At 46.9% G+C, this 18,816-nt stretch overlaps 1 protein-coding gene across 3 annotated transcripts; it reads right to left on the bottom strand.

Annotated features, from left to right (window-relative positions):
* Nucleotides 1-736: 736 nt before the first annotated feature.
* On the bottom strand, nucleotides 737-17,755 carry fam189a1 (family with sequence similarity 189 member A1). Of its 3 annotated transcripts, none has more exons than XM_060071739.1 (10): nucleotides 17,613-17,755; nucleotides 15,194-15,325; nucleotides 9,819-9,926; nucleotides 8,861-9,021; nucleotides 5,182-5,317; nucleotides 4,249-4,324; nucleotides 3,132-3,908; nucleotides 2,363-2,434; nucleotides 1,894-2,165; nucleotides 737-1,581 (listed from the first exon to the last, which is right to left on the bottom strand). In XM_060071739.1, exons 1-10 carry the CDS (start codon nucleotides 17,709-17,711, stop codon nucleotides 1,378-1,380), a joined length of 2,037 nt encoding a protein of 678 aa, XP_059927722.1. In that variant the 5' UTR covers nucleotides 17,712-17,755; the 3' UTR covers nucleotides 737-1,377. The 3 variants fall into 3 exon arrangements, with proteins under 3 accessions (XP_059927722.1, XP_059927721.1, XP_059927723.1); XM_060071738.1 differs by having other exon boundaries at nucleotides 15,194-15,358; nucleotides 17,613-17,744; XM_060071740.1 differs by lacking the exon at nucleotides 17,613-17,755 and adding an exon at nucleotides 17,342-17,600 and having other exon boundaries at nucleotides 15,194-17,247.
* Nucleotides 17,756-18,816: the final 1,061 nt, after the last annotated feature.

The following is an 18,816-nucleotide window of genomic DNA, read 5'->3' as shown; positions in this document are numbered from 1 at the left end:
GTCAGCTTTTCCATTTGGTTGCATGGAGTTCCATTTGGTTGCAAAAAGTGTCCTCCAGCCACTTTTTCTAAATGTGACCGGTCCTGTCCAATTTAGAACACCAAGACCCATATCGTTTGGTTTTGTATCAAAATGCAGTAACATTATCAGACATTACACACAGGTAGCTGGTTCATGTCTGTTCTCTACCTATCTCTCTCTCACAGAAGGGAGATGGGCTGTGTACCTCTCCAGGAAGTACTTGAACAACTCCCACCCTACCCTTTTCCATCATTAGTTCTCCATTTGCAGCCGCAAATGTTGAATCTATAGAATGAAAATATAGGACTCGTTTTTCAAAGGATGATATTGCTTGGTAAGGCTATTGGAAAATGTATATTTACTGAATCAACTTAATTAATTAATTTAGAACAAAAAACAATGACCTGGACTTACCATGTTTGCAGTAGGCAGATCTACACAAACACATGTGTCTCCACAAAAACATTTCGTGTTGAAATGTCTACAATTATGGCTATAAATGTTCTCCATCAGATTTTATTTGAAAGAAATTCTCTCCTCTGTGTTTATTATGTTGGAAGGCAAGGCGCTCGTTAATCCGATTGAGGTCCCCTGTGTTCTACCCCCTAGAGGGCGCCACTGCCCCTCTCGTATCCTGCTGCATCTGAGATCCGTTTCAATATTCAATTCACAATAAACAATGGCTGGAAGAGGAAAAACACAAACAAACAACCAGTTAGAAACTCATGTTTTATTAGAACACTGATGAGAATGGAAACACACTGAGGTAAGATAAATAAGCCTTTAACCAGCGGCACAACTAAATATTTACCCTCTCCCCGCTCTGTTAAGTGCCGCTCTGTCTTTAAACAGAGCTGGTAGCGACAGTTCAATACAAACTTCAGTTGCTCCCATTAGCACCGGATATGGATCAGATGTGGGCAAATAAGAGCAAAAACAGCAAGACGTATTCCTTTTGAACTGAATGTAATTTGAAAAGTAAAAGAAAAATCCCCTGAGGGAGAACATTCTGGTTTGATGTTTATGTTTTTTTTTGTTATTTTCTACTAGTCGTATTTTTTTCCGTTGAGTGCGAGAGCTACCGGTCGCTGCTTCGGATCCCAGTATGCTACCGTTCCTGCTGATGGGCGGAGCGCTGCTTCACATGGCACTGGGGTCAAGAGGGCTGACGGGTATCAGCCCTCTCTGAAGTCCCCACGCAGAGATACATCTAGCACACCCGCAAACCAACGTCAGATCTCTGCTGCTGTATGGCTGGGCCCGACTGCATCGGCCCGGCGGGCCCCCGGAAAAACACCTCCATCACTGGGCTGAGTCCTTGTTGTGGTGGTGGTGGTGGTTGTGGTGGTTGGGCGGTCAGAGAACTGTCTCCCTGGACGTGAGGCTCCGGTCGGAGGGGGTGCGCCGGGTTGTGTCGGGGCTGCCCAGCAGGTGGGATGACAGGCGTTTGGAACGGCGCAGGGACGGTGAAGAGCTCAAGGCGCCACAGCTCTGGAGGTGGATGTCGCTATGGCAACACTTCCTGGAAGTGCCTCGGCTCCGCTGGGATTGGCTCATTACCTGCGAAGGACAAATGACTTTCAGTGGCGCTAGTCTTATGCATCTGAAAATATGATAAACGTTTGTTTGTTTGCAAGAGTGGAGCTCTGTATAAAAATGTGTTGGGAAGAGAAAGTACTATAAGTTCAAACCTAGACATAGGAACCCAAAACATTTCAAGGCCCAACAAAGCTACCAGCACCGTTGTAATGCAATCAGAAATGTACTCTAGTGTAGTCTTAATTTGGTGTTTCTCCTTTGATCCAATGTGTGACGTGTTATTTAACGCACCGTTATGCATCCTCACCCTTGATTCACCCTGAAGACTCTCACCTGATCGATGACATTGGCGCTGAAGATGGCCTCCTCCATGTGCTTCTCGTCCGACTGGATAACACTCTTGATGGAGTTGACCACCTGCTGGACCTCTGGGGGGAGACTGCAGCTGGAGTGCTCCAGGAACTTGGCCACCAGGATTTTGGTGTCTTTATACGTCTTGAGGTCGGCCAGGGAGTGGGGTCGCTCCTGGGACCCCAAGTGTGTGCGCAGTGCTCGGGGTTTGAGGCTGATGATGTCTGCTGGTTCTGTTGACACTGTTACTTGATCTAGATCAGGAGAGACAACTTAGGCACGCGCGCCGCACACAGAAACACACACATCTACACAACCGTCGTTGAGCTCTGGAGAAAGTACTTCTTCCAAATTTCTCTTCTGGGATTTATATTTTACAATTAATATTTTATAGGTGCTCCACTTCATTGAGGTGGGACCGTTCAGGGAATGCTGGTTGGTGGACCCTTACCATCCAGGGGAGACGTCTCATCAGAGTCCCCAGAAGGAGCTTTCCCAGCGGGCACACATCCACAGCCATCCCCTTCAGAGAAGGACAGAAATCACACACACGTTATTAACATCCCATTATTCTAGTCAAGATCATGCCACTTGTAAGACAGTGTTTGCACTGTGTGCTTGCTGCCATCTGAAGATTAATTCTAACTAAAATCTGAATATCAGAGATAGCCCTCAGCAAAATAGAGAATCACATCAAAACAAACTAGGATTTCTAACCTGGAGAGGTTGATACGTCATAGAAAAATCAGTATGCATAAATCTAAATATATGCAGTTTTACTTGGGGTAGATGATAATTAAAACATTTGATAGATAGACGTCAATCTAGTTGTGTGAATTGTATTTAATATGCAGTGTGACGGACGGCCCTCACCCAGGCCTGCCTTAACCTGCCATTGGGCCCTGGGGCTGAGGGGTTTCGTCGGCCCCCTGAGAGGGGATCTTACAATGAAGATGTGTAACTTTTTTCCGACATTTTGCCATTGTCAGAAATCCTGACGGGGGGGGGGGTGAGACGACTGTGGCTGTGGTGTCAAGGGGCCACTGGGCCCGGCTACCACTGGCCCTCTTTTTTCTTGGCTCATGATAAAAAAAAAAAAAAAAGATTTTATTTTTATTTTTGTACTGCAGCTCATGATCCCCCCGATCGCCCCCCGATCGGTGTAGGCCCTGGGGCTTCAGCCCAGGCAAGCCCGTGCATTAAGGCGGCCTTGCCCTCACCTCCCGTTGTGGAGGAGCAGGAGATGGGGTCGCTGGTGGAGCGCACCATGCGGGCCAGCCTGCGGTACTTCCGGACCGCCCGGAACCCCCGCGGCCGGTCTCCGGGCGAGCAGCCGCTCCGCGCCGGCGGCTGGGAGGAGGACGACGATGACGAGGAGGAAGGCGTCCACACGCTGAAACACAGCCGGGACCCGCGCGGCCGCGCCGGCGCCGGCGGCGGCGGCGAGGGCGAGGCGGAGGGCGGCAGGGGGCTGAGCCCCGACGTGCCCCCGGACGAGGCCAGCGAGGTGGGGGAGCAGGGCTGCGGCGGCGGGGCCAGCGCCACGGGCAGGGTGAGCTTCCGGCTGAACACGCGCGCCCTGATCAGCGCGTGCGGGGCGGTCCTGGGCGGTTCCTCCGCCGCGTGTTTGGCCGACGCCAGCTCCTCGCACACGTGCAGGCCGCGGGCGCCGTGCTCCTCGCCGCCGTGGGGGCCGTCGCCGTGCTCGTCGTGGTCCAGGTTGCTGGCGTTGTCCGACGACCAGTCGGGGGACTGGGTGTGGGACGACTCGCTGTAGGTGGTGTCGGCGAGGCCGCGCTGGTGGCCCCCCCGCGGGGGCCCCTGGGCCCTCAGCTCCTGGGGGCCAGTGCCGTCGGGGTGGCCGGGGTGGGACGTGGTGTAGGGGGAGGAGTCAGAGCCCCCGCCCGGGACCTCCAGGGAGCAGAGGTCGTCTGAGGAGCTGTTGTCCTGCAGGTCGGCCAGCTCGGACACCAGGAGGGAGGCGCTGTCCACCGAGGCTGCACACACACACACACACACACACACACACACACACACACACACACACACACACACACACACACACACACACACACACACACACACACACACACACACACACACACACACACACTCACACGCACACAAACATCATGCACACACACGCATCATGCACACACACACACACACACACACACACACACACACACACACACACACACACACACACACACACACACACACACACATGCATCATAAACCCGACCTGTTTCAGTTCTCTCTTGACCGAAGCGTACAATTTGTGGGAATGTTGCAAAACATGTGAATGTTGCATTATGGGAGTTAACGAGTCTTTACCCTGAGTGCTGAGGCCCGCGGTGGTTCCCTCACAAAGACTGGACTCAGTGGCTCGCTGTTCGATGCTGCTGGTTACCTTTACACACACACACACACACACACACACACACACACACACACACACACACACACACACACACACACACACACACACACACACACACACACACACACACACACACACACAAACCATCATTTATATTTATGTGGCTGTATCGAGGACACTTTGAATAGACTTCTGAGAGGGCAGATAAGAGGGTCAATTTAAGTGTCTGCAGTTATTTCACAGACTGTTGGTTCCTGTGTAATTGTATTGTTTTGAATTTCACAGATTAACTGTATGAATTTCTGTGATTACCAAGCCTTTACAAAGTAATCAAGTATAAAACTACTCTCGAGATTTGCGGCCAAGCCACAGCTGCAATGCCACAGTCTCCCCACTAGAGGACAATAGATCCCCGTGAAATAAATCCAGGGGACAGGTCGGCTGCTGGGGTAACCATTAGCTGTACAGCTTTAATTAGAAACCACTTTTTGGTTATAAACACAACCGAATGGATCTAATCAGATATAAAGTCTCATGGTGCATACAAAGTGTCCTCTTCAGTTATGTTCGACATTTGTATTCTCTAAGTGCTGCCATTAATGGAACCAAAAATCCATCACATATTGGATAAAGGCCATTATTAAACCACTGTTAATTTCACTGTAATCACCGATATTGCGATGTGAATTGATTCTGTTGAAGTGTGCTAAAAGGGATATAATAAATGTATAATTATAATTTAAAAACACAACATTTTTTGTTGGAAATAAAGGGCTACTAATAAATATAATAAATCAGATGAACAAAATAAATAGTTAATAATAATTTTTCACACTTGAAATAGATGTGTCCTGCTCCTACCTGGAGCAGAAGGGGGCGGGGCTTACCTGGCTGGCGGGGGTGTAGCTTACAACAGACTCATAAGGCGGGGGCAGGTCTGTGGGGTACAGCGTTCCCGGGCTGTTGATTGGAACGCCGTAGATGGCACTGAACGGAGAGTGGGGGAAGTCTAGCTGTAGGCCTCTGTCCAGGAAACAACCAGAGTATAGAATAGGTCAGAAAACTACAAAAACATATTATGAAGCCAGAATAACAGGTTGAGTCACTCACAGACCAAACATACTACTCTATAGTAAAAATATCCTAACCAACTGCCCAAATATACTTAAGGTCAGAAAACCAAAAAACACAATTGGAATAGACTGAACTTCATGTCTGTCGAACAAAACACAAACCAGATTACAGAATACCTCAACACAGATAGCAATCCAGATATCAACAAAGGATATATAATTGGGTTGTTTTTCATCTGCTTTCTATTTGAATGTATTGTTTTAGGTAGCTGCTCTCCAGGGAACCACAAACCGGTCCTTGTGTACTTAAACATGGTTTATTTTTCCTATTTAATTATTCTTTCTACCCCAGTGTACCTTAATTTTAAAAAGAAAATATTCCTCTGAATAATCCCTAAACCTTAACTCAAGACAAAGGGATGATCCCATGTGCACCATAACATCGTTTTATTGGGGGCCAATTAAGGATGAGCAGCGATGCAAGATGTCCTATCTTTTAATTACAATCCTGTTTTAGTATAAAGTAACACGCCGTGAAAGATAGCCTGCCATAGTATCCACCAATCACCTGCCTGCTGATGATGTCATGACTCACAACCCTGTACGGTGCAGTTAATGTGTCTACAGGCCTGTTTGTATTTATACCTGCGGTGTCAAACAGCCATGGCTCCCTGCCAAATAAGACATCAGTCGCACCCTTATTCTCTTTACTCTCTCTCTCTCTCTCTCTCTCTCTCTCTCTCTCTCTCTCTCTCTCTCTCTCTCTCTCTCTCTCTCTCACTGTCTGTTTATATGTATGTCAGATTCTGTGTGTGTGTGTGTGTGTGTGTCTCTCTCTCCTTTACTCTCTCTCACAAACTGTCATTATGCCACTCTTTCTCTCTGTCTGTCTGTTTGTCTCGTTCTCAACAGAGACTATGTAAGCTCCTTTAATGACAGGTAGCTTCTCTCTCATGCAGGGCCACATCTGCTCTATTGTGTCGCAACACATGGGAGCAATCAGATATTAGAAATTCACACAAGCGGAACTGAACCCAGATACAGCTCATCACACTCCTTCATTTAAAGTGCCCTTTATTTTGCCTCATTGTCTCGTGAAACTCAAACTGTCTGGTCAAACTGTGTGTTTTAAGGTCCGCTGTTGTTTATGTCTTAGTCTTTGTTTGAATGATTATTATGAAAGTCGTTATTGTCTAACAATTGTTCTTTTGTGAAGCGATTTGAGACTTTTGCTGTGTAAAAAGTGCTATACTTCATAAACTCTGCTGACTTGCTAACGTCTCTTTCTCACCATTTCAACTCGCCTTCACAAGGCGTTCTGGGAAAGTGAGAAATGTTCCTCATGCAAGTGTTTTTAATAAACCACCACCAACATGAGTGAGGTGCTGTGTATACTTTGGCAGTTTTTATTAAATGAAACATCATGGAGGAAATGTCAAGCAATGGATGTGGGTGTGATTCTATTCCTGTCTTCGTCTCTCTCTGTTTCCCCCTCTGTCAGTTGGCTAGTGTGTTCTGTCTCACTTTATCTCCTTCGAGGGAATGTCAGGTAGCATATGTGGGTGTTTTTTTTATCCCTTTCTCTTATTTCTCTTCCCACTACGGAACGTCAGGCAGGAGATGTGGGTGCACACAACAAGACTTACCGGCCATGCAACTGGCTTTCAACTCGACAAGAGAATACCTTTTCAAAGGTACACCCCCATTGAGGATTTCAATATAAAATGCCTCACCATGTTTAACCTCGTGTTTCATCGTAGATCGTTTTATCGCTTAAGCCTCATCAGTTAGTTATTGAGTCATGTATAAACTGAAGCCCTGGGCAGGTGGGATCTGAAGCTGACTGTGTTAAAGGACAACACCGATCAAAGCATCAGTAACCTTTGTCAAAATCCCTTTGCTGTGCTGATTCTGCCGATGACTATTTTGCGTGAATGCGCCGACCTCAAATGTAATCAATAGCAATATATCACTTTGGTCTTTGTGATAAGACCTTTTGAAGATTAGTTGAGAGGCAATTCACTACTATGTTGCCCACAAACTCTTGTACTGATACACACACATTGATTCCGAAAGGGCTGCATTGCTTTTTTTCATTCATGGCAGGCACACTCACGATAAATGCACTTCACATGACATTGAAAGCGGATGTTTTTCGTGAAGCCAGGAGCGACGTTATTGTCCATTAACTGTGCCCGATCGATCATGCAGAATGAATCCCTTGTTCTGACGTCGATAGGTTTTTTGAACCATACAAATGCAACAGGATCAACCTGTATCCATGTTCATAGCAGGCGGTCCCGTCTGGCTCAGCTGTCAGGGCGTTTGGATCCCACTGGGTGCCACCCATTCTAACAAAGGCATGCCCTCGTAGTATTCCGAGACGCTTGGGATAAAAAGAGTCCATATTGAGGACATTCGAAGGGCCAAGGTGAAGTCTTCGGGGACGAACGCATCAGGTCTTTTGTTTTATTTATTCATTCATTCCAGAATACAGGACATTAGACCACGGCATCGCATCCTGTTCACCGGTCGGTGTGTAATGCAGCGTAAAACACACAGCGAGGAGATGCCGGCAGCAGCTTCAGCGTTCTGATTCGCCACGCATGGTCGTTCTCACAGGTGATTGTAACTCATTAACGGTCGAATGCTTTCAGACACGCCGCAGATCATGCAAAAGGTCACACCCGTCAACCAGCAGAGACATAGGTCCAGAAAATAGAGTCAGACCTTTTCAATGCGCTTCCATTATCCCGTATCTGTAGTTGACTCATAATTCAGGAAACATAATCTCATTCAGCACCCGACCGAAAAGGCCTATATATTGAGCACACCACAGCACATAAAATTGATTCTCAGACTTTCTCAGTTCTCAAACCATGTTTCCGCAAACATTACTTAACATTTATCCAGATCATTCTTCTTGATATAAAGGTCACTGTGAGGAGGAAAATAATAGATTCTGTTGGAACTTAAGGGGGACCTTCACGCTCGCTATTCGCTGATATAAGAGATCTGCCTCATACGCGTGGTTCAACTCTGCTTCTTCGAAAAAGTCAGAGCAGTTATGTCACTGGCCCGGGATTTACGTTCTCCACTGTTTCCGATGTGGAAAGTTCGGTCAACCTCTTGGCACATTTCCTTCCCGTGAACTATTTGTCATAACACACTGAGGCAGTACTCTCTCACATTAGCAAAACAGCAAGCGTGACGGTTCCCCTTGATGGTCTTCCCCTCTCGGGGAAGAGGCTGAAGCACGCAGACGCTTCGACGCAGTCGTGAACCTCTTTTGGCTCTGCGTCAGGTTTCAGTGAGCGGACCAATCCCAGCCCTTGCTGCTGCGTCAAGGTTACATTTTTCTGAGGCGCACGCCAGGCCCTTTTCGGTGGACGCAAGGAGGGTCCGCAAGGACGTAATGGGTCTGTTAACCCCCTTGCGTGCGTCGACGTGGAACCATAACTAAGCCTTAACAGCTCGCTAAGGACGCACGTACCTCTGTCCGTCCATGGAGGGGGTGCAGGTGTACTCCGGGGGGTAGTAGGGGGGCGGGGGGATGGGCGGAATGAACTCGTCAAAGTCCAGGGTCTGGTGGAGGATGGTGCCGTGGGGGGTCACGCAGTCCGCGTTCAGGGCCCGGCCACGGTGAGGCATGAACTGGTCATGTGACACGTCAGTGGGGGGTTAGACACACACACACGCACACGCACGCGCATGCGCACACGCACGCGCACGCGCACACGCACACGCACACACACACACACCACCGGCCTTCCTCTCCACCCCCTTCTCCACCTCACCTCATAACAAACCAAAAGTTTGGCCTCATCGAAACACATCTCCACTTTACCCGAATATATCGTCTCACTCTAAACAGTCTAAATCTATAGACAAACCCTGCCCCTGGGCCCTGATATCCCTGTACAGCTGTTTATTTCTCTCGCTCCAATGTTGAAACAACTGAGCTCCCACCTTTTGTCTCTCACGTTGAGCTATAACAAGACTCTACAATCTTCGCTGTCTCTGATCTCTTACTCCCACAACAAGACCGCTCATAAATAGGTGTGCAAAGTCAGGTTGTATTGAAGTTAAAAGCTCTCGCATTCGCTTTTATTTAAGTACTCATTTATGTAGTCGGGCAGCGCTGGCTGGGTCTTTTTTTATGACCTATTGTGTGTGACAGGCAGAAAATAACACCACTGGCAGACAGTTGGTGTCTTAATGGACACACTGGTGTGTTTGTATGTGTGTGTGTGTGTGTGTGTGTTTGTGTGTCATGGTCTAAAATACACTTTCTGAATTCCTGACTTGACCTCACATCACATATCTAACAGCTCATGTATTAAAAATGTCGTTAAATAATCCGAACATCATGGCGGCCAGAGGGTGACTGCTCAGATCTATTGTCTTTTAAATAAAGTTGCATTGAAGACAAAAAAATCCAAACCACCTACCATCTGCAGCAGGTCAGTGGACACCATCTGCATACAGCACATGGCGGTGGCCAGGGCACACACGATGGTGGAGATGACGTTGAGGGCGCACACGCTGAACAGCAGCTCCTAGGGGGACGCAGACGGCAGGGGGGTGGTGGTTAGAGCGAGAGACACAGAGGGAGAGAGGGAGAGAGGGAGAGAGAGAGAGAGAGAGAGAGAGAGAGAGAGAGAGAGAGAGAGAGAGAGAGAAGAGGGACAGAGAGAGAGAGAGAGAGAGAGAGAGATACAGAGAGAGAGAGAGATACAGAGAGAGAGAGAGAGAGAGAGCGAGAGAGAGAGAGACAGACTGTGCTCCCACTGCACACACAACCAACTAGACAGAACTGCATTTCCTGACTTCCTGCCAGTCATACGAAGAAATCAGGAATACAAACTTCCCACGGATTACAAAGGCATGCAAGAACTTCGAAGACACTCCAGATGCTCACAAACTGCCATACCTGTTGAGAGAAATACAACAATGTGCGAACGCAGCAGCAAGATTCGTCACCTCAAGGACCTCAAACTCCCCATATACTCATCCCCCTGGACTCATTCTTCACACAATAATGGCACTATTGCACACATCCTCCATAATGTAAATACTGTGTATTTAGAGTGTATCTTTATCCGTTTATACGAGATACTGTAATTTTTGTAATTTTTATAATATCGCACATTTAACTTTTTAAAGTACTTTTATAGTATAACATTTGATATGTATCGATATTTTGTATTTAACGGTTTATACTTATTATATTATTATAATATATACCTTACCTTTTTACTTTATAACGCTGTTTATTTTATTGTTCAAATGTATATTTCTCATGCCAATAAAGCTTTTTTGAATTGAATTGAATTGAGAGAGACATACAGAGATACTAAAAGGGGTAGAGAGAGAGGATAATTAAGGAAGAACGGAGCTACATAATAGGGTAAATTATGAGGGGTGGCAATGAAATCATCGCCACGGTAATAATGCTTGTTTGCGACAATGACGTCATCCATAAGGTGATAGAGTTGGATTACAGCAGGGACATCAAAGCTAAAGTAACAGAGCTGGATTACAGCTGTGATTTAATAATTTAATGAACAGAGCTGGATTACAGCAATAATCTCATAGCTAAAGCAATATAGCTGGATTACAGCAGTGGCGCCATATTTGTAGTAACAGACCTGGAGACACAGAAGAGGGAAAATGATGAGAGGTGGCAATTACATTACAGCCAAGGTAACAGCAATGATGTAATCCTTAAGGTAACAGAGCAGGGGCCATGACATCACGGCCATGGTTTCGAGCGTGATTACAGCGGTGACGTCATTAGTCAAGAAAAGAACTGGACTAACAGTGTTGATGTCATCACCTAGGTAACTGCGCTGGCTGTCAGCGTGGCATGATTGTCATGGAAACTAAGCTGGATAAGATGACAGGGGTGGGTTCATTGCTATGGTGACAGAGCTAGATAAGATGACAGCTGTGATGTCACTGCAAGGGTCCCAGAGCTGTAGAACACAAAATGTTCTCTCAAAAGTTTATACTAAAAGTGTCAGTCCTTATCACACAATGTTGTGTTTAAAACAAGTTGGCTGAGGCGGTCGACTGTATCGGGATCAGTTTGGGGAAAAACACACACACACACACACACACACACACACACACACACACACACACACACACACACACACACACACACACACACACACACACACACACACACACACACACACACACACACACACACACACACACACACACACACACACACACACACACACAAGGGATCTGTGTCCCCTGTTTAGTGTGTCTGATGATCGATTCCTCTACTTTGTGTTCAAGACTAGCATTCTGCAGTGTGGGCTGCAGTTCCTAAGCGGCGAGGCAGGACACAGTACAGCACGTTCAGGACACTGTACCCCATTAATTATCCAAAGCATCATACATCTAATGAATAATAATCCCAACTATAGCGACAAATCCAAATGCACACTTACAATACTAGCTACAAGCCAAGCTTAGAATGAGGGTTTCAATGAGAAAAACACATAACCAAAATATGTTGGTTCATCCATCATTGATAAGGAAACTACTACATGATAAACAACTGCTTAGCAATAACCCAAATAATTGAGTGAGGTTTGCCTGGCGGTTCTGATCCATCTCAATTAGTTAGAGAACAAAAACCCAAATATTATGTGATAACTATTTTTACATATTGGAAACTGTGAAAATAACAAGCAGCTATACCAGAAAGAGGACTCCACTGCCAGTTCAATATGCATCCATGACTCAATAAAAGGTTCCTGTCTCTATTAAACACAGAAGCAGATCTAACTGCAGTTTGAATAACACATCTTTGCCTGTCAGATGAATGTCATGCATTGTGTCTTCTGGCGGCTTGAAGACAAGCGCAAGCCGTACGATTTCCCACATAAAAAGATCTCTCTGACGAAAAGACGTCAGTCAGCCCCTCATGCACTGTCATGTTTTTAATCCTGGAAGTTTAACCGCTGCTGGCAGCTCTAGAGCTGATTCCCCCCCCCCCCGCCCCTTTGCTCTTGAAGGAGCCAAACTATGTGTGCTATACTGGGGGTGACTGCCCCCTGGACCAACCGCCTGACTTTAGTGGAGGAGGATGGAGCTACACCCGGATACAAAAGGCCAGGACTTATTTTTAATTTTGATTAAATGTCCCACATTACTCCCACCATCTGACCAGTTAATTTCCTGCCGCGGCATTAAGGAACGTTTTATAGTGTCTTCATAAGCAGCTGGTCAAACGTGATCTTTCCTCTTCTTAGAGCCATGCCTCATCCTAAGGAGCCTTTTATTTGGTTATCAATGTTTTATAATCAATCAGGGACATGGAATGGATGGATTTGATTGGCCTTATCCAATAAAGGCCCGGTGGAGCATAAATCCCTGCGTAACGCAGGAGAGAGGTGGGGGGGAGGGAGAGGAGGAGGAGGAGGAGGAGGAGGGTATTCTAATAGGGAGTGTGGCGGGTCCAGTCAGCCCAGGGAGGGGTAGCTCCCCGGCTCCCCACTGCATCATAAGTGCTTTGTGTCTGAGGTCAGGACTAATGTGGCTGCCAGTCTCGGCTTGCAGCCCAATTCATCAGAGCTCCCCGCTCTCCTCCGCGAAACAATTAAACTATTTGTTGTTTTTTGTGTGTCTCTACTGGCCTAGAGACTAACGATGTCGTTGTAATTATATACAAGATCTTTTTAGAGTATTATCTCCAAGATAATCTGATAAAAATACATTTTAGGCGCCCTCCTCTTCTTCTGTTCTTCACAATGATTAAGATGAACATTACCTCGGATGGACGCATCCCTTTCTCCCATTAACTTTAAACTATACACTTTAAAACCATATAATTATGAAACATGAAGTTCCTAATGCAGTCACAGTGTCGTTCTAATTATTTGAAGTTCATCTTGAATCATTTACATGAGCATGTGGGCTAATGTAAATGAGCCCATATGCTCATTTACATTAGAGGTTTGCAAGTAAAAGATAACCTTGTGAAGAAATACAATTTGGCATCACTTCAACTGACTAAAACACAATGAAAACCGTTTTCCCCAATGTGTCCCAAACTTAGAACTGCTTTATCTCCAATTACTCACTGTCGCTTACTCAACCATCAGTGGCCCGACAGCATGGTGTGGATGTGGCCCTGAAGGAATTTGTTCGAGTTAAAAACCCTGTTATGGTTTCACGCCAGCAATGGGCGCTACGTGTTTTTAAGTTGGTAAGTATTTGGGTTGCGGGCAAAGATGCGTGAAAAGATGTGGCTCATACTACAGAGTATTTGTTGTATCTTGATACATGCATCCCCATTTTACCGCTCCTCCGGCTTATATAAAATGCGGCTTTATGTTCCGAAAAATACGTTATATCCTTTGCACTTTGCGTCTCGCAGCAGAGAAGGCGTTTCTGGGAGAATTCAGCCGTAGAGAAGGCGATTATGGGTAATCGTAGCCTGCAGAGGCTGTCAGAGAGGCTGGCGTGAACACCGCCTAAACCCCAACAGCCAGTCTTGTGCTATTTCTGCTGTCTGTGTTTAACTAAGCGTCAATGGTTGAGAAACAAACGATATCCAGGTAGAAAAGCAAGCATACTGTCAAGTGCTACCCTGTGGACAGACACAAGCGTTGTGCAGCAGTAGGGAATGAACGTAGGAGGAGCGGAGGACACTGAAGCGTGTTCCAGGGCTTGAGCCCGTGGCACAGAGTCAAGGGGCTCATGTAGGTCAAGTTCTCAAATCCTTAGCACTTAATCTGACCTGCGGTTCCTGCAGTGATTTTCAAAGTAAGGGTCATTTAATTCAACTTAATTAAACCTCTACCACGTTCTGCGAGGCTGAGGATGTTTTGTGGAAAGTACAAAGAAGTAACCTAAGAAGCCAAGCTGAAATTGGACTTTAAAACACGGATCCCAGTTATTCTCATTAACTGAGATGTGCACTGTGCTGTTTATATCTCTTTAGTTTCTTGCTCTTCTTGTTGCTGAATGAATTTAGTGTTGAGGTCAAAGGTAATTTTGTTGTGCTGTATGATCTCTGTGCCCTTTGAGTCGCTCACTCATGGTCATACTGTTACTAATTAAAACATATCAACAAAAAACTTTTCGAATTCAAACTTTCTGATTCTTATAGCTGCTTTTAAACTATAGGTTACGACCCAAAATGGATTGAGAAACTTGTGGAAGTGGGTCAGAACCGGACCACAGAACCCCTGCAACAGAAGGAACACCAACCCCACGGGCACACTGAGAATAACTCTTGGGTCCCGAGATGAGAAAGCTTAAGAAACGCATACAATACAATATTAATAAGCTTGCTGAATGACAATGGTATGATCGGTTCCAGGGGAAAGCTTGGTGTGGCTGAAGGGGTACTTACACCACGCTCAGGGGGCTGAGGGGGGATACATAAGATGGAAGACAGGATGGATAACACTGGCTACCACTGGGACCTGGGTATGTTCATTAGAGGGGAGCTAGGAGGGGAGGGATAGGGTGTCTGGACAGAGCGGTAGGATGGGAGGGGTAGGAGGGGAAGGGTGTCTGGACAGAGCGGTAGGATGGGAGGGGTAGGAGGGGAAGGGTGTCTGGACAGAGCGGTAGGATGGGAGGGGTAGGAGGGGAAGGGTGTCTGGACAGATAGGTAGCAGGAGGGGGAGGAGGAGGAGGAGGAGGAGGAGGGAGAGGAGAGGGTGTCTGGACAGATAGGTAGCAGGAGGAAGAGGAGGAGGAGGAGGAGGAGGAGGGAGAGGAGAGGGTGTCTGGACAGATAGGTAGCAGGAGGGGGAGGAGGAGGAGGAGGAGGAGGAGAGGGCGGTGTCACCTTGAGGCGCAGGCGGATGGTGTTGCAGTCCCGCAGCGGGTTGAGCTTCAGCGTCTCGCCCAGGTTGGTGCAGCTGGAGCTCTGCTGCGGCAGCTCGCAGCACACGCACACGCCGTCGCTGTCAAACTTAAGCTGTGGGGCGGCAGGGGAGAGCACGCACACACACTCACACACGCACATCACATGCGCAGGGACACACACACACATACACGATAGACGGATACGCACACACCAGCGAAATAAGGACAGATAGGTTCACACACGCACGCATAAAGGGGAGCACGCACATTCATCCGAGGACACACAAGATCACACAAAATCAAGATCGTGCACAAAAGAAACACACACACACACACAGATACACGCACACACACACACACACACACACACACACACACACACACACACACACACACACACACACACACACACACACACACACACACACACACACACACACACACACACACACACACACACATCAGACCTGGGCCTCTGGGAGAGGGGATATGATTAAAGGAACAATATGTTTCTTAAAAGAACAGCGGATTAAGAGGTCTGAAGGGAGGTGTGTTGATGATGATGATGACGAGGAACGATGAGACAGCTTCTCATCAGTCATGAGGGACATGCCTCCTGCTGCCAGGCTTTTAAAGCCCGCTATGAGGCAGCAGCACATTATTACCTGGCTTAGCACCTTGTCACACGTGCCTGCTAACTGTGGAGCGTTTCACGTCGCAGATTAAGAATTGTGCTATTTTGTAAAAACGTTTTTTTTTCGTAAAGCTGTCTTTCCACATTGAAAAGTTGCAGGACCTTCTTTCCTCGCATATCAGCCAACCCCTTTGACTGCCGCAGATGTCTGGATCGTGTCACAAGTTTACGTTAACCCTAATAAACACAATATCGTTGTAAGAGACCAGCATTTACAGATTTATCCACTCGAGAGGGCATTTGTGAACAAATCTAGTGGATGCCAAAAGCTTTTTAAGTGTGGATGAAAGGCTGTGCAGTAGTTGTTTCGAGAGTCCAGGCAGACATTGACATCAGCCAAGGTTTTGGCTATTCAGGACTCCGGGGTTGGCCTGAAGGAGCAGCCTGAGGAGAGGAGACGTCTAGAAGCATACCGAGGGAATAGGGGACACGTACCTAGCAGGTGGAGGGTTAATTACATCGGGGAGATGCGAGGATGAAGGAGTGCGTTTTTTTTGTCACGACTAAGTGAGGATCACATAAAGGAGTCACATGACGTGGCCGAGCTAGGGAGCTTTTGTGCTGAGCAGGCACACTGCGCTCAGAGAGCAACTTCTAATTTCAAGTGTTAAGGAAGAGTGTTCACTATAAAGGCTTGGGGGAGGGCGGCAGCGGGGCTTCAGGGACCATCAGAAGTCCCGAAGCTTCCCCAACCGTGGACATCACCTTAAGAAGAAGAACATTGTCCGATTTTCTACTCTGCTGTTCTACATTTAGACCTTTTGTGATCCTCTGCAGGTGAAATGTTTCAGGATTCCCCTCAAGAGAGAGCTCCTCACGGTCTGTTCCTCGTTTATTAAAACGTCTCACATGTCTTGGGTGCCTAGAGAATATGCTGTAAAAAGTGTGTAATGGAAAATATATCTCTTTAAGTCATTTTCGGAGTGGAGATTAATGAAGCGGAGCTGAATTTGGACATTAGAACACTTTAATATGGATCCCCGAGCTCCTTGCTTATTAAAGGCAAGTGGGCCAGAAGACGTTTCTAGTGGTCCTCTCAAAAGGTCCTCAGACTGGTTTGCAGGTGACTGGGGACTCAGATGTGTGTGTGTGTGTGTCTGTGTGTGTGTGTGCAAGAGTACAACAATGTTGGTATGAGTGTGTGTTCTGTCTATGCATGTGTCTCTATGCATGTGTGAGCAAGTATTTGTATGTAAGTGTATGCGTGTATTTAAGTGTGTCTGTGTGTCTGTGTGAGCGTTGGAATGTGTTTGTGCTTGTGTGTGTGTTTGTGGGGCTGCGGCGATGTGCATGTGTGAGTGCATGTGTCTGTCTGTCTGTCTGTCTGTCTGTCTGTCTGTCTGTCTGTCTGCCTGCCTGCCTGCCTGCCTGCCTGCTTGCCTGCGTGTGTGCGTGCGTGCCTGCCTGCGTGCGTGCGTGTGTGTGTGATGCCACGAGTGTGGCACATGTATGCTAGTCTCATAAATTCTGCAACAAAAAAAACGTCTGGGCTCTGTGATGTCCTGTATGCATGCATGTGTGTGTGTGTGTGTGTGTGTGTGTGTGTGTGTGTGTGTGTGTGTGTGTGTGTGTGTGTGTGTGTGTGTGTGTGTGTGTGTGTGTGTGTGTGTGTGTGTGTGTGTGTGTGTGTGTGTGTGTGTGTGTGTGTGTCTGTCTGTATGAGCATGTGTCTGTGTTTGCGTCAGTGTGTGAATATGTCTCTCACCAGTTGGCAGTCTTCCAGGGAGTTGACCAGCTGAGCGTTCTGACAGGACAGAATGGAGCCGGCCAGGTTCAGCATCACACACACCGCTGACAGCAGCATGAAGAAGGTGATCTGGGAGAGAGACAAAGGGAGAGAGGGAGGGAGACACACACGCACAGACAAACACACAGACACACACACAGACACAGACGGAACATTAGGAATTACATTAACTGTCACACATTTTTATGTGTAACATGGCCTATACTGTAATGTCTTTAACTGACATTATGACTTAAAAAGTATAAATGTTTTCGTTCAGTCAATTATCCATGGCCTGTCAAACAGGCAGGCATTATTTATCAGAGTAAAATAGATGTGTAAATGAGACTGAGGTAAATTTATGTAAATGTTGTTAGTTTATGTAGATTAACTCCTTCCCTGATTGACAGGAGAGGGGCGTGGCCTAAAACAGAATATTCCAAAGCGTTCCCACCAGACCAGGGATTAAGTAGACCCACGTCCCACACTTAAACCTGGTTCACCTCTCACTGCAGTCGATTTACTTGATATTTTGTTAGCTCAGCATTTCAAGACATCTCACAAGAGTACAACGTGTAAGGATGATATGTTACCCGCAGGCTAGCAAGCAGATCTATTAGTAATATTTTGTAATATGACCTCAAACAGCAACGTTTGACCAAAAAGATGATGTGACCACTGGAAGAAATCAACTTGAGGGATCTACCGTACGCTAGTAGACACCATCTCGCTTTACCATATTTGCGAAGTTTCGGTTGGTGCAACTGTATCTATGTAATTAATTCAGGGCTCAATGAGACTTCCCGAGAATAAACTCTAAGAATTCCATCCGTATGAGTCTCTTCAGTAGACTCTTCAGGACTATATTTCTGTGACTACTAACACAACTTTCCATTCTATAACCAGGATGGGAGCCGAAGGACGGCTCTGACCTCAGCGCCGCCTCCCCCCCGGGCACTTAAACGTTATGGGATATAAATTTCATTCTCGCCTCGTATTCATCAGCCTAGGGGGTTAGCGAGCTGAGACTGAGACAATCTCCCTCTCTCTAATATATTCCCTCTAAAAGCGACAGAGGGAGGGGAATGCTTTCAACGGCTGCCGAAGCGCAGAGCTCCAGCGCCTCCGCCTCCATCACCATCCATCCTGCCCACCCCCACTTCCCAGAGTCTCAATTATTTTT

Source organism: Gadus macrocephalus, chromosome 14 (assembly GCF_031168955.1).
Source record: "Gadus macrocephalus chromosome 14, ASM3116895v1".
NCBI classification, from domain to species: domain Eukaryota; kingdom Metazoa; phylum Chordata; class Actinopteri; order Gadiformes; family Gadidae; genus Gadus; species Gadus macrocephalus.
The sequence above is the reverse complement of the archived record's forward strand: the minus strand, read 5'-3'. Positions and strand labels throughout refer to the sequence as shown.

Excerpts from the sequence above, each read along its gene's own strand:
- fam189a1 (XM_060071738.1), bottom strand. The coding sequence starts at position 17,711 with ATGCTGCTGTCAGCGGTGTGTGTGATGCTGAACCTGGCCGGCTCCATT. Across the intron at positions 4,325-5,181 it reads GCTACACCCCCGCCAGCCAG|GTAACCAGCAGCATCGAACA; the intron begins GTAAGCCCCGCC and ends GTGTGTGTAAAG. Across the intron at positions 2,166-2,362 it reads TGAGACGTCTCCCCTGGATG|ATCAAGTAACAGTGTCAACA; the intron begins GTAAGGGTCCAC and ends CTCCTGATCTAG.